We start from the raw sequence: 15,843 nt of genomic DNA on the forward strand, positions 1-15,843 counted from the left end.
GACAGGGACTGCAGGCAGGGGCTGGCTGGGGAGATTCAGATGTGCTGCAGGAGGAAAGGAAATGCTTTGGTGGCCCTGTGAAGGCACCTTGTTGGAGGGTGAAAGATTCAATTTGCTATTTGGACTGATTTCTTACAGCATGAACTGTTAGTATGGGAAGGGAATGTCCTGTTATATACTACACAAGTCCTTTGTCTCAGCAGCCCCAGTTTCCTCCTTCCTCCAATTATGATTTTGCCTGAATGACCCTTAAATCGGAACATGTACCTCTTGGGAACAAGTCAGGAAAATGTAGTCCCTTTTATTCTCCAAGGAGAGCAAAATAATTTTGTTCTGTTTATTTCTCCTGAATTTGGCATTTTCCTATTCTATTTCAAAGAACAAATTCATCATTATTCCTAACAAAATCTTTACTTGAACTACTTTCCATTTACCCTTGATGTTTTTCTATAGGATATATTGAAAATAAGCTGCACAAATGCAAGTTTCAGCCAGGCATCGAACACTATGTAGTTTAACTTCTAATAAAGCTCATTCTGTTCTCCAACAGACATCAATGAGTGTGAGACAGATGGAATATGCATGAACGGGCGCTGTGTGAACACTGATGGCTCTTTCAGATGTGAATGCTTCCCTGGCCTTGCAGTAGGACTGGATGGACGTGTCTGTGTTGGTAAGACAAACTTAATGGAGTCACAAGTGACCAAAGTTAAGGTAATAGTGCTAGTCTGATGAACAGATCAAGTTTGAATGTAGAATTTACCATTTTTTAATGGAATGGTGGGTAGTAGTTCTAATGGCTAATAATAACTCTGTAGTGTTTACTGTAATAGGCCAAATTTTTAATTTCCTTTTTACTTAAGGAGAAAAAAAGTGTGGGTCAAATCACAAGGTCAGGTAGACTATACAGAGTAGAGGTGACTATTGCTCTGTCAGTTCTGAGTAGGTGAGAATTTGCCCTGTTTCTGTCAATGTACAATTCTTCATTTGTCACTAAGCTTAAAGACGTAATTACTCTGTCACGTCTTTTTAACATGGGATGTACCCAATTTTCTGCCCATTTCTGAACAAGCTCAGTGTTGATTGTAAAATACTAATATGCATGAAAGCTATTTATGGGCCAGTTCGTAAAGAAAGAGAAAAATCACCCCTGGACCTGAAAACATAAACATATCAGGTCTTACGTACCAGAAAAGCATTAATGACTTTTCCTTGGGTTTTTTATAAGCAAAGAAACAGCAAAGACTTTGTCCATTTTCCCCACAGCTTCTCACTAGTTCAAGGTTAAGAATTGATTGTTTGCCTAGTTGTTCACCAATGCATGTTAAGTCATTAAATACAGTGACTATTTGTATGCCTTAATTCTTGGGAGTGTGAGGAAGAAAAATTTCTTTTCCCTAGTAGAGGGATGCATACAGGTGGCTGGAAACCAGAGGGAAATAGTGAAAGAGACTTTGTTTTGACAGCTATTTTATGGTGTTTATGACACCGGAGCTCCATTTAATGCTTGCTATAATTTATGGCAGGATAGTTGGCTGTGGCAGGATTAAGAGAGATTTCTTCCCCCAGATACACACATGCGGAGCACATGCTACGGTGGCTACAAGAGAGGACAATGTGTGAGACCATTAACGGGTGCAGTTACAAAGTCAGAGTGCTGCTGTGCCAGCACTGACTATGCCTTTGGAGAGCCTTGCCAGCCCTGCCCAGCACAAAACTCAGGTATGCCCCGTTCACTGCTAAATCTTCTCATTTACAAATTCTGTTCATACACTATTTCTAGAAAGGTAGAAGAAAGTTTTATATTAACATTGCAACTTAAATCAGGAGATTACTTTGTTGTATAATACGTTACATGTTTTGAGCAATCTTTTATTTTTATATGTTTTAAGACTACAGGAGATAATTTTTTTAAGCAACAGTAAATTACAATATCTGGCTCCAGATTTGATATTCACATTAAAAACAAACAGGATATTTTCAGATAACAAACTGTATTTTGGTAGATGTAGATAACAAAGAATATAAATGTTAACCCAAGTTATTAATGGAAAAAATTTGCTTAATTCATAGCTTCAACTCCATAAGGTATACCTGCCAGTCACATTTTGCTGCATGACTCCTATATCCTTCAAGTTATCTGAAGTAGCTTATTGAGTACCTTGCATTTGGGTAGTCAATGCACAGACAAATGTCCAGTTCAGTTTCTTGCAAATACTTGAGTCTGTCACTGAAATCCCCACCAAGTGAAGTTGTCTGGGCCATAACTTCTCTCTGGCAAGAAAGCAATCCTAATGATTTCAATGGGCAGAAGTGTTTTAGGAAAATTCTTCCCACAAGACTCTGCTGACACAGTCCTTGCTGTGAAGGCAGTAACTTGGTTTCGTGGAGGTTGGCTGCAGGGAGCTGATTTGAAACTTCGATTTATTATGTGTTTCTTGTTATTCAGCAAATTTGTTGTTGCACATAAACAAACTATACCATTGATAAGATATCCTTGATCTATTGTGAACTCATGAAGACACTCCTGCTAAATGGAGTTAAATATGGAGCAGATTTATAGGAAAAAATGTTCTGTTTCCTGGTCTCTTTGAATATGCACCTTGGGCAAGGACTTGGGCATAAAGTTCTGGAGAATCTTGCTGTGAATGTGTTATGGTTCGTTTGTGCAGGAGGACCAGCATGAAGTTTATGTCTATTCTTAAATGCCACAGTTCATCATGTGAAGTTTTTACTCATCCATCTTCATAAGCAGATTCAGACCCTGAATCTGCTAAAATGCTTCACAGGTTCAGAATACTGTGAGGTTATTAATGTTTTCAGAAGAATTGGAAGGCATGTTACTTCTTTCAAATAATTAATTGCCATACTGTCAATGGTGATGCTGAATGAGCTAAGAAAGAATATTCCAATAAGTTTTTTAATCATTTTTCCAGCTGAATATCAGGCTCTGTGTAGCAGTGGAACTGGCATGACTGCAGGAGGAAATGGTAAGATCACCTAATGTTATTTAAATTTATATATAGCACTTTTGTCTGAAAGTGTTACCTTGATATCCTTAATTTGTTAGCTGTGCTGATGGGGATGGTGACAGAAGAGAATGGGAGACAGGTTTAGGGTGAAATGAATGGAGCATGGAGTTTCAGGATCATGCCATTTCACCAGTGGGGCCTCTCTGGTTTACATCGTGGAGTGTATGTAACTGTCATTATAAAATAGTGACAAATTTATGAGAAGTGTCATTACCTACGTGACTTTATATGTAAGTCATATTTGCATATTTCAGGTAAAATCATCCTGAAGAAAAAAGCCATATTGAACATTGGGCTTACTCATGTTTTCATCTGTCAAAATAGGCCAGAGTTTGTTTAACTGTAGAGAAGAAGGGAATTATTGCAATGAAAGCTTTGTAGTCATAGAACTGTGAAACTGCAAGCTCTTAAATCAGCCAGTGCTCACTAGTAGATTTGCTGGCAGTAGATAGGGAAAAGCACTCAGAAAGGAGGAATATTAATGCTTTGGCAAGTGATGCCATCTGGAAATGCTATGAATCAAGTGATATGGAGAGTATTAATACATGGCCTCTCTAAATCTAATCTCTGATCCCCAGTTTAATATCCCAGTTCTTCCCTTCAGTTGAAGGCTTCCTAAATGACCATGGGCTAAAGATAAATCAATGATCAAGAGAAGCTTTTTTCCCTTGAGTGTTAATATTTAGGTGTGAATTTTCCAATCAGAACGACATAATTATAAATAGGGAGTTGCCAACGTTAAATGATATTGAAACTGTCTTTTTCTAGCTTGGAGAATTAACCCCTACAAGCCCTCAACAACTGCTGCTCTGATGTTTGTGTTTTTTTACCTTTATGTAGATATTAATGAGTGCTTATTGGATCCTGATCTCTGTCCAAATGGAAGGTGTGAGAACCTGCATGGAACATACAAATGTTATTGTGACCCTGGATATGAAGTAGACTCAACTGGGAAAAACTGCATTGGTATGAAATGTCTTATCCTCAAAGTATTTATAAAGAATCATCATATCCTTTCTCAAACTCTGTTGGCTGAACTATTCAAATCTATACTTCCATTATTTTCATACAAAGAGAGGCTGCAGCCCTCTCTTGAATATGACTGATCTGACCAGTGTACAGTGTTCTGATGAAGTCTGACTGGTGCCTTGTATAGTTGTGCCAGAAATTCTCCATTTCCCCATGGAATATCCTGCCTAAACTGATTCTAGTGTGCATTAGTCTTTTCTCAAATACATGTTATACTGTGGGATCAAAGTCAACCTCTAATTGAGACTTACATCCAGATTTTGCTCACTAGCCTTCAGCTGATGAGTTCTGGTTTCTAGCATGTTATTGTTACTGGTCCCTAATTGCAAAGTTTTGAATGTTGGCGATTATATTTCGTCTTATTTTTCTTGTTCATGTTGTCAAGATTAATTTACCCTTGCCTGAATCTCTGTATTGGCAATAACTTCCAGCTTAGTGTTGTCCACAACTTTTGGTTCAATTAGTTTTTTACTTCTGCCTTAAAATGAATAGGATTAGGATCAGTCCCAAGTCTGATCCCTGAAAGCATTTCTGATATCCTTGCTTCATCATGATTATTCTCCTTTTTAATATATCCTACTGTAATCTCTCCTTTGTCCAGCTCTGGAACCACCTTAAAATTCCTAAATTCCTTACTATTATCTCCAGCTTACATAATAATTTTATTTGGGTTCTGTATTCTCTACTTAAACCTAAATAGCTTAAGTCATGGGTGTTATCCCAGTCTAAACTATCCATTATCTTAAAAAAAAAAAAAAGAAGAGTTAATCTTTCTTAGATAAAAATCACACTGTAATTCATCCCATTTTCCCTTTTGCTTCTTTGGCTTTAATTACCCATGTCCTATTCCAGTGTTTGCTTCTAGCTGATGGCATCTCTTCTCTTCTCCCAGTCCATCTGTGAGTTTTCCAGATGCTCCCCAGCCCACCCTGTTGTAGCCCACATCCATGCTCCATCACAGCTGTTTCCCATTCTCCTGTAATGTTCCACCTGGCCCTCTCTCAATTTTTCTGAACTCCTGTGAAGCTTCCCACATGGTCTGTTTTATTCTGCAAGTCTCCCTTCTTTTCCTAGCACTTTTGCTGTTCCCAGCTGCTGCACTGACCCTCTGAGTCTTCCCAACTTCTCTCAACACTTTCTAGGCCTCTCTGACTTAGCCAATTGTTCCTGTCTGCTCTCTGGGTCTCTCCTGGTCTTCACCTGCTATTCATGGCCCATTGCCACCTTCTTGCAACTTCTCCCTGATGACCACAGTTCTTCCAAAGATTTCCTCAGGGTTCTTAAATTTAGCACTAGCAATTCTATTTAAATTTTTCATCTCTGAAGCAAGTGTAGACTAACATTAACCTTATTAACTATAACATTTAAGTTCAGGGCCAGCTTGGAAAAACTGGTGATTTAAAGGCCAAGATGATCAGTAAACCTTTTCAAACCAATCCTCTCCTTGTTTCTGTCATGACTGTGGGTGCTGCTGTGCAGTGACTCAGAGACTGCATAGACCTAATCCATGATAAAGGCAGGATGAAAGTGTGAATCCCAGCTTTATTTTGAACTGTAGTGTGGCTCTCACATACTATGAATATGTGAGGAAAGAAAGTACAAGCTCTTGTACAATCCTGTTGTCTACAAAAAGAATCCAGTATTCATATTCCACATCCCCCTGCCCTATCTGTCTCCTCTGAAAAGTAGCTGTTGGGAGTGAAATTCTGTCCTGATTTCTATTCCAGAAATGTTTTATTTCTTAAAAAGTTCTTTATTTTCATTGTAGATATCGATGAATGTGCACTGAACATGCTGCTTTGTGACAATGGACAGTGCAGAAATACCCCTGGAAGTTTCACCTGCACCTGTCCAAAAGGATTTGTATACACTCCTGATCTAAAAACATGTGAAGGTAAGTGGTAATGCAGCATTTCATCCTAGTTTTATTCATATGGATTGTTCTCAGATTGTGCCAGAAATACTTTGAACCTTCATGAAGGCATAATGTGTAAAACAAAAACAACAAAAAAATCACAATAAATAAATTCAGTGGGAAAGTAGGAGAATGAGGAGAGAGGAACAAAGCCAAAATGAAATTATTAGATAACCTCATGGAACAGCCTGTATTTACTCTCCCCATTTACTACTACCAGTGAGCACGCACTGTGCCAAGGGTGAGAAGAACCAAGCTTTACAAATCTCTTGTTTGAGGAGCAGAGCCAAAGGGCCCCTAGTTTGAACCCTTTTTGAGCCACAGACAGTTCTAATGCATTAGTGTGTCTTTGGGACACAGCATTGCTGGTCTGTTGTGAGGGGTTCATAGCAGAAAAGGGGAATATTGGCAAGATTGGGTATGAGGAAATCTTTGTCCTCTTTGTCCTAAACTGAAAAGAGCCATATGTATTTTTGTTAATGTTTTCTGACACTAATAGCAGTGTGTTTCTTTTCTAGATATTGATGAATGTGAATCCAGCCCCTGTGTTAATGGAGTGTGCAAAAACACACCGGGTTCTTTTGTTTGTGAATGTTCTCCTGAAAGTACTTTGGATCCAACCAAGACCATCTGCATAGGTATTTATTCCTCCGAAGATTTTATGTTTGCTGGTTAAAAATATCTGGTGACATATGAACATTGTACACCAGGTTAAGAAAATACTTTTAAATTAAACTTGTGTAGATTAATTTAATGGGAAACATAACAGAAACAGTGGGTTTTTTTCACCATTACTCTGGGAGCATAAAGTGCACTTGGGACCTTGGTGTGCTTCCATGTCAAATTTGAAAGAGAGGTGAAAATTTTTTTTAACCACCACAGAAATCCTATGACCAGTACTTCAGGTCTGTGCTCACCCCCTTAATTTCTCCTGTAATAAGGTGAACATGTTCTAGTTACGATCTGCTCTCTGGAAAAAATTTAGTATTTGAGATGGAGCATGAACAAGTTATACACAGTCCAAACCAGCTCAAGAGCATCCACGGACAATGCTGTGCTCAGATGCTCTATGGGCTCATAATTTCCTTTCTTGCCTTTTTTGTTGAGACAGTAATTTATAGCTCTTTTCTAGTCAGTGAGGAAAGCTGTAGGACTACAGCTGTCTCATCCTTAGCTAACTCCTGCTACTCTCCTATATGGGAAAATATCAAGACTGGGGGATCTAGTAAAATAATGGAAGGTGTAGCAAGGGGTCTTCTGCATGGGCTCCAAATCTGACTCATAATCAGTACAGGGACTCAGATCTTGAGTGATATTGACATACTCCCTGTTCAGCACAGTAAGCATAAACAAGGGTTTGCAAGAACTTTGTGCTGGCATGATTTCAGGCTATAATCCAGTATCGAGAAGGTTAAATTAAGAGATTTTAAAATAAATTTAGCTCTGATGGGGTAAATTCTAATGAAAGGATGATTCTTCCTCATGGTTAAAGTACATGTGTTTGTAAATACAGTAGTGCATAATGCTGGAGAATCTGCATGAAAATTTATTGGTTTTTTTCCAAACAGAAACTGTCAAGGGTACCTGTTGGCAGAACATAGTCAATGGAAGGTGTGAAATAAATATCAATGGAGCAACTCTGAAGTCCCAGTGCTGTTCCTCACTAGGTGCTGCTTGGGGAAGCCCATGTACACCATGTGAACGAGGTAATGCCATTCATTTTCCTCAGGAACCCAGGAATTTTCCTCTCTGAGCTTGGTTGAGATTATTATTGTAGAAGTTGGGCACAGGCTTGACAAATAACTTTACTTGTTATGTTGCCAAGCAGTCATTCCTTATTCAGTCCCAAAAAAGAGAAGTCTTAATATTTGAGAGGTAGCATGTAGCTATAGAAGGTTCTAACTGGATTTTACAGTACATATTTTACAAGTTTAAGTGCTGAAGGGATGGGACCACACCTACAGTCTGTAACTGGCAGCCTTACTTTAGCATGGTGTGTCATAATTAGTGATCTGGAGTTCCTAATGATGTTGCAATAAATGCATGTTCCCCAGAGATCCCAAGGAAATGTTTGCAACAAATGGATCTTTGGTGTGGTAATGAAGGGAGGAGAGGGAGTAGCCCTTCTTATTATACTCTGTAGATTAACTGATGACCTGGAGAATCATACAGTTGGTGAAAAAATGGGTTGAGGTCTCTGCATATTCATTTGATAACTTTACTGAACTGTGGGATGAGCTGGGAACCCAGGGATGAGCTGATGGATGCAGAAATGTGTGTGGGTTGTTATTTCTATATCCTGAAAGCTGCTAGTTTGCTCAAATCTTCGGTTAATTTCATTCTGTGTATCTTAACAGAATTCATCCTCATTCATCCATGGTAAATAGGATTGTAATGTGCTGTGATCGAGTGAAATGAATTAATTGGTTCAAATGAAACAGAAATCATAACCACTTTTAGGCTAGCTAGCTGAGACACATGGGAAGCAAAAGAGGATAAAGGCTGACACAGTTTATGTAGTTGCCCCATCTTATCTCTTTATTATTTCAGAAATACTGGGATACTGTCTAAGCACTCAGACTTCTCATAGCAATAAACTAGATAATGTTTCACATGATCAGTTTTGCACAATAAATTAATGGTGAGTTTTGGACTGTAGTATTCTGAAACTTCTCTTCTGTTTGTTTTACAGACCCAATATGTCAAAAGGGATATTCAAGAATAAGAGGAACATTGTGTGAAGGTATTTATTGTTGCCTTAACATAAATCAGAGCTTGAATATAAAAAATGCCAGTGTTTTGATTTAAGTGGGTAATTTATCATAGAGGAACACTATGCCAAGTTCTTACCTTGTGTTGTTCCATTGACTTCATTAGGGTTATGTCAGGGATGATTTTGGTTTCAGTTTGTTTAACATTCCTGCATACTCACACTTTATCTCAAAGTAAAGACTTGCAAAGACAATGTCAACCAGTATAAGGAGGTGGCTCTCTCTCTTCAAACAATGTTAACTGAGTAACCTGTTGTTACAAATCATGTATTTTATATATATTTCAAAACATGGCGTAAGCAATACAGTGGTATGATAAGCCATTACTATGCTTTAGAAAAAGAACATTCAAGGACTGTAGTTCACTTTAGTTTTCTTTTTCTTTTTTCCCTAATCTTGGCTTTTTCCCATATGACATTATATGAAATCTTACACATTCCAAAACGTATTTTTCACTGTCCTGTAAAAACAAACAAAAACCATCAGGACACAGTTATACTTTGGTTAAAGAAAAGGTTAATATTTTAAATGTGTAGTTTTTTGCTTGTTATGGGATGACTCTATACTATTCTGTGAGAATTGAAGGTCCCACCCTATTTCATCTCTATTTGAATTGATTTGAACCCTTGGAAAAGTACTGCATATTTACATAATACGCAGAAGCTCAGAGAGTCTCAAACTGCTGTGGGTCATCCTGACTGACAACATCTGACATGACACTGCAGTTAAAATATTTTTTAAAAATTACTCCCATATGTAGCTTCCATAAAGAAACATTGTTTTTTCCCTTAAAAAAAAAAAAAAAGAGAGGAACACCCTCACACATACTCTTTGCTTTCCAAATGATGACTGAATCCCTTGGCACGTCTGTGCTGCAGACCCACTGTACATAACTTATCTGACCTCAGCAACACTTTGCAGAGTGTGTAAGTGAAAGAAAAAGAAAAAAAAAAGTGGGCCCACCTATCTCTCTTCACAAGGAAAGTCTTAGAACATTTTCAACACTGCTGGGATGGAAAGTTTATCCTTCCAAGATACAGACAGAACTGTTTTCAGCATTTCCTTTACCAGCACATCGGATTGCATCTATTGCATGCTTTAATCTTTCTCATTTCTATGGGACCTGGATAGCCCCAGGTTTTTCAGAGTAGTTTTCCTTCCTTGTAACCTTAGTGAAGCCTTACTTGGTTTTCAACCAATGTAAGCATTTTTCAAGACAGGTCTTGAAAAGGTCTTGAAGGTCTCTAGGAAATTTACTGGAAAGTTAGAGACAGGAGTAAGTTTATTTCCTAAAAGGTGATAGTCAGTTCTCCCATACACAGCCTATGTAAAATGAGTAATAGATCTTGTGCAGGGAAATAAGCAAACTAAATTGGCAGCATTCTTCTCGTTTATGGGTGAGCCCTGGAGTTGTCAGCTGCACTATTGCTCACAGGCTGTGACCAGTGTTCCAGTGGTTTCTAATAATCCACTGGGTTTACTTCATACCTTCCAGTCAATTTACAATATCTGTTCAGGGGCAGAGGCCACTGATTTGCCCCCCAGCGTTTGTCCTCCATCGTGCTCCATGAGGTTTGAGAGACGCAGTCTCTGCACCAGGAGTTTTGTCTGGAGGCCTAATCAGCCCAACCTGCCCACTTTTTGGTTACTCTATACATGAGTATTCATCTACAGATTGCCAGTCATTCTTTTTCCATTTCTTGTTCTTATCCTCTCCTGTCCTAAAAGTTGTCACACTTCATCTTGGAGCATGTTTAATGCTGTAAGCTTTTCCCCAAAGGCAGTTGTGAAGCATATGCTTTCCACAAAGGACATGGGTGGGAGGACCTCACACTTAGATTACTAAACATTTATTTAAGCTCAAGCCAAGCTAATGCATATAATCAATTTTTCCTTACCAAAAAGTGCTAAATTTGCCTTTTAAATCTAGAAATACAGTTTTTATTTAACAAAGTTAAACTCTGTGTGTAGTTGTAAGTAGGTTATTTTAATATATATAATGTTGCTAATTAGTGACAAGGCCATAGACCCAGATTTCAAATGTTCTTGGAGTTTCCAGATGTGCCGCTAGAGAAAATAATCTTTAAAAAATACTGAATCTAGTTGGAATAATGTATAATGTCATTTGGCACTTATTTTGATCTTTCTTTGTCCATTTGCTTCAAATATTTGGCCCACAGTGAGTATGAAAATCGATATAGTTTTTAAACACCCCTTCCTTTTCTGTTACTTTTGAATTGAATTTCAGTGTATGTAGGAATAGCTAATAGCAACATGTATTATTCCTGATCATCAACAGTTTTCTGTAATTAATTGGATCTGGCTGACTTACTTTGGGTGTTGTAAATGTTTTTAATTTTTTCAGGCCATGTAGACTGCTATCGCTATCATTTTTTATTTTATCCTAAAAACATTGCAATGTTATAATTTTTTATATTTTTGCTAATTTGTTCATGTTTAGCATGCTAGTGATTACTCTTACTCACTTCCTTTTTTTCTTTAATAGATGTTAATGAATGTGAGGTGTTTCCTGGAGTCTGTACAAATGGGCAGTGTGTCAATACCTTGGGATCATTTGTTTGCCAGTGCCCCAATGGAATGACTTTAGATGCTTCTGGACGGACTTGTCTTGGTAGGTGTTAATTCCATGTACAGGTGGAGAGCAGATCTATGCAGTGACCAGTGGTTGCACTGCGTGTTTTCTAACAAGAATGGAAAGTTATTTTTGCCTATTTTTCAAATTGAATTAGTCAGGGACATGAACTTAGTTCACCTGGAATAGGAACAGGTTCCAATGGTAGCAGCTAAAGCCCATCACCATCTGTTAGCTGATGAATAGCTGTGATTTAGTTCCAGATTGTTCATTTGACAAATCCCTACAGATCATGCATGTTCTTAGCACTCTTCATTTGCAGCCCCACTTTCCACAAAGGCTGGAATAGTGGAGGCTGCACCGCTGTGAGCTGGGGCTTGGCCATGCCATGCACCTTGATGCAGTGTGCAACAGAATATCCAAGTTTTGTATGCTGTCCACCCTAAGCACCTTTGTCCATTTATGACAATAATGCCCAAGGTTTGCCTCTGAACAAGGCATACCTTCTAGTAACTAAAAAGCCTTATATAAGTATGGCAAGCTGGAATGTTTAAAATCCTTTTCTGATCCAAAATTTACTTGAAGTGTTGAACACCATTTTTCAGAGTGGTGCTTTAAACTTACTTCAACTGTTAATTTCTGAGTTTAGCGTTAATATTTTGCCGTTAGGAATTATGCAGTGAGCTTGTTACGCTCCTCCGAGTCCACAAAAACATGGAGCGAGCTGCCCTGTGAAGGGATTTTGAAAAAAAAAAATTCCTCTGCAGTGAAGTAAATTTTCTCTTTCTTCCTCAACATGTTGTTAAATTGCCCAACAGACATCCGGCTGGAGAGCTGCTACCTGCGGCACGAGGACGAGCAGTGCACGGCGCAGATCCCCGGGCGGCACCGCATGGACGCCTGCTGCTGCTCCGTGGGGGCAGCCTGGGGCTATGAGTGCGAGGAGTGTCCTCTCCGGGGAACCCCCGAGTTTGATGCTCTTTGCCCAAGGGGTCCTGGCTTCTCTACAAAGATAGAAATAAGTGGGAAGCCTTTCTCTAAAGGTATGTGATCCATATGGGGTTGATGCTGGCAAATCCTCATGGCTTCTGCTTTTACTCTTCCATCAGACAGCTCCTCTGGGTTTGAAAATTCTGGTGATTGTCCCGTTCTCGGCTGTTTTTGAAGGCCTGGAAAGGCTCGGGGAGGCCTTGGGACAGCCCGCGCTCCAAAGGACAAAAAGAGTCTTCAGGTTTTTTCTCGGTCTTCAGTGTTTATTAGTTTTTATCTACAAGATTTTCTCTCGGCCCGACAGAGGTCTGCACAGCACGTCAGCCATGGGCACACTGACTGCCCTCGGGGCGGTCACTTATCTTTATACCCAAAACTACGTATAAGATATTTACCTATTTTCCCCAATACCTTTCACCCTTATTGACAAGTGCACTTTTAGTAAGAACCAATCCCAAAGTGCCACCACCACCACAGAAGATGGAGGCCAAGAAGAAGAAGAAGAAGAAGAGGACACGCCCCAATTCCTCCATCTTACTTCTCCAGACCCCCCTGTACCAAAATTCTAAAACCCGTGTTTCACACTATAATTAACCTATCCCTTCACCATTCATCCCAGTGTGATCCTCCCATCCTCATACAGGTGTCGTCTCCTGTGCAGGATCAAAGTCCAGCCACCAGACACTTCTGACAACATTCCAGGTCCTCCAAGCCCCCCAAGGGTTGTCTCGGTGTCTCTGCACATCAGGGCTGATGTGCTGAGATCCCACAGGTGATAGGCACTTCACTCACACTAAGGCACATTTGAAAATCCAGTTAGATTTCATGGCAACTGAAGTCCAAATAAAATACAAGAGAATTTAGTTTGTGATAGAGAGCATTAAATACCATATAATACTGCAGGCTCAAACCACAGAATATGGATCACTAGAGAGGTTAAATGATGCCTGACTTTGCCTTCTGGCATCTCATAGTACAAGAACCAGAACAAACTGGGCAGTCAGCTTTGAATGTATTGAAGGAGCAATCCTTACTTGTGAAGGGTGCAATAACTTTAATTCTAATGTGAAACAGCAAGGAACTGGTGAATAATTTTGGCAATTTCTTGTGAAACTACTTGGAGAAGTAGAGGAAATAGCTTCCAGGATGATGGCTCAAATCAGAAAATTTTATTTACAGTAAACCTAGTTGTGTTATGACTCTTGTTGGTAAACTTCCAACATTAAATGGGAATCACACAGTGACACCCCAGCATCATGTGCTGAAAGCTTTATTTCCAGGATTACCACTGAGGTTAAGCTGGACAATGTCAGAAGCTAGCCAAAAACTAAACATTATGAAGTCTGAAATGAGGGGAATATATATATATGAATGACAATTGCTGTTGTTTGTTTCAGCCTTGTTTTATAAACAGTTACTAAACCATTAATTGTCCATAAAGAAAGTGACATGTGCTTTTACTTATGTTCATTATGTTTTCTGTGACTCATGGAAGTCACATTTCTTTTCTCAGAAATTAGAAGACAGAATGCTTCTTTTGAAAGCTGTCTTTGCCTTCATCCTTTGTCCACTGAAATCTTCCTGAGCTGCAGATCAGATCCTGCTGGACAAAGGGGAGACTGATACTATTTTGTAGCAGAAAGTGTTCTTGGAAATTCCAGCACAGAGTATCTGTCTACACTGTTGATTAAGGGAACATTAGTATCAGTTTATGTACTGTGGTCTAATTTTCCCACAAGGAAGGGTCACTGCCATGAAAAAGGATGAGCTCTGATGTCAGCATTGCTCTTGTGTGCATTGTTTTTGTATGCAATGGTAACATCATATGTCCTTACTATCTCATTTTCAGACATCAATGAATGCAAAATGTTCCCCAGCCTTTGTACCCATGGAAAATGCAGAAATACCATTGGCAGTTTTAAGTGTAGATGTGACAGCGGATTTGCCCTCGATTCTGAAGAGAGGAACTGCACAGGTAAACTGCATGGATGTGTCTGTCATAGCTGTGAATTGAAAAGGGAAAACTTAGCTCCTTTGGAAACCCTGCGGGTGTGTTTTGTCTTACAGATATCGATGAATGTCGCATCTCTCCTGACCTTTGTGGCCAAGGCATCTGTGTCAATACTCCCGGAGACTTTGAGTGTGAATGCTTTGAAGGCTATGAAAGTGGATTTATGATGATGAAAAACTGCATGGGTATGTTTTTACAGACTTTAGATGTACAATAGTATGCTATGTGCTAGTATGCTATGCATAGTTTCTTTGGGGATTTTTAAGGTTTGATTGTGCTTGGGTTTAGGTCTCTCTTATTTTGTGAACCCTATTAAAGCTAACTTTAAATGAGAATTGGCTGCTTCTGCAAGTTGCCAAAGCATATACAAGCAAGGGATAGGATTTTAGGATGTTAAATTTATCCCCACGATCCCCATCTTGCTGAGTGGGTCATCATCCTGAACTTTGAAGTTAAGGTAAATTAAAATTTAGGAGAAGCCTTTTTGAATTTATTTTCTTTTCCTAACTGCATTATGGTGCAAGGGATGACTGACTCTAGGACAGGCTGCAGGGTTGATCAGGCTGTGGTGGGTGAGGGGCTGTGGTGAGGGATGTGCTGGCCCTGCACTGATGTGCCTCCTTTGTCCCCGCAGACATCGACGAGTGTCAGCGCAATCCCCTCCTCTGCCGAGGTGGCACCTGCATCAACACTGAGGGAAGTTTTCGGTGTGATTGCCCTCCAGGCCATCAGATCTCACCAAATATCTCTGCATGTGTAGGTGAGACACACAGGCCAAATCAAGATTGTGCACAGCAGTTTGTACCTCTCTTGTGCTGTGCATTTGCAGCGTTTGCTTTAGTACCATTTACCTCTAACGTGTTCCTCTTTTTCTTTTGCAACAGATATTAATGAGTGTGAGCTGAGCAGCAACCTGTGCCGCAATGGCCGTTGTGTCAACCTGATTGGAAAGTATCAGTGTGCCTGCAACCCTGGCTATCAGTCCACACAAGACAAGCTGTACTGCATTGGTAAGGACAGAATCTGCACAGGAGCTCTAGCAAACAGGGAAGATAAAATACACAGAGTTGTTTCAGTTTAGTCGATATATAAAGTAATTTTTAACCATGAATGAAAAAATCTATTGCAGTTTGTTGAAATAGTAATTCTCCAAAACATGCACATCTGTTTTTGAGAGAATTGAATGAAGTTATGGCAGTGCTGCACTTAGCTGAGTAACAGGTTATTTTCTCTAGTTAATCAATCATGATGCATAAAATCACATACTATTTTTAGTGCCCCAATACTTCAGACTTCGATGATTAAGAGGGAGTAACTTGTTAGATTAGTTATATATTTAATTAAAAATCATCATTCCTGCTGGACCATGAAATAAAATCATGAGGTTCAGTTGCATACATTCCTTCTACTGTGCCATGGAAAAATCCACTGGCTTCAATTCTGCCAAGTAATTTTTTACCTTGAATCTTACAAAAACTTTGTTGCCCTAATGATCTGTGGTA

General features: G+C 39.3%; 1 protein-coding gene across 1 annotated transcript in view; it reads left to right on the forward strand.

Annotated features, from left to right (window-relative positions):
• The window catches only part of FBN1 (fibrillin 1), a 142,680-nt gene that overhangs the window by 78,652 nt on the left and 48,185 nt on the right, over positions 1–15,843 (forward strand). Inside the window, exons 15-28 of the mRNA XM_054272493.1 lie at positions 551–673; positions 1,570–1,722; positions 2,937–2,990; positions 3,873–3,998; positions 5,830–5,955; positions 6,495–6,614; positions 7,545–7,682; positions 8,669–8,719; positions 11,254–11,379; positions 12,159–12,383; positions 14,180–14,305; positions 14,398–14,526; positions 14,976–15,101; positions 15,226–15,351. Coding sequence (XP_054128468.1) covers positions 551–673; positions 1,570–1,722; positions 2,937–2,990; positions 3,873–3,998; positions 5,830–5,955; positions 6,495–6,614; positions 7,545–7,682; positions 8,669–8,719; positions 11,254–11,379; positions 12,159–12,383; positions 14,180–14,305; positions 14,398–14,526; positions 14,976–15,101; positions 15,226–15,351 — 1,749 coding nt within the window. The remainder of the gene's footprint in view (positions 1–550; positions 674–1,569; positions 1,723–2,936; positions 2,991–3,872; positions 3,999–5,829; positions 5,956–6,494; positions 6,615–7,544; positions 7,683–8,668; positions 8,720–11,253; positions 11,380–12,158; positions 12,384–14,179; positions 14,306–14,397; positions 14,527–14,975; positions 15,102–15,225; positions 15,352–15,843) is intronic.

The sequence above is a fragment of the Melozone crissalis genome, unplaced genomic scaffold (genome assembly GCF_028551555.1).
Source record: "Melozone crissalis strain CALT ecotype California unplaced genomic scaffold, PUWL_Pcris_2 ptg000014l_1, whole genome shotgun sequence".
Classification (NCBI taxonomy): domain Eukaryota; kingdom Metazoa; phylum Chordata; class Aves; order Passeriformes; family Passerellidae; genus Melozone; species Melozone crissalis.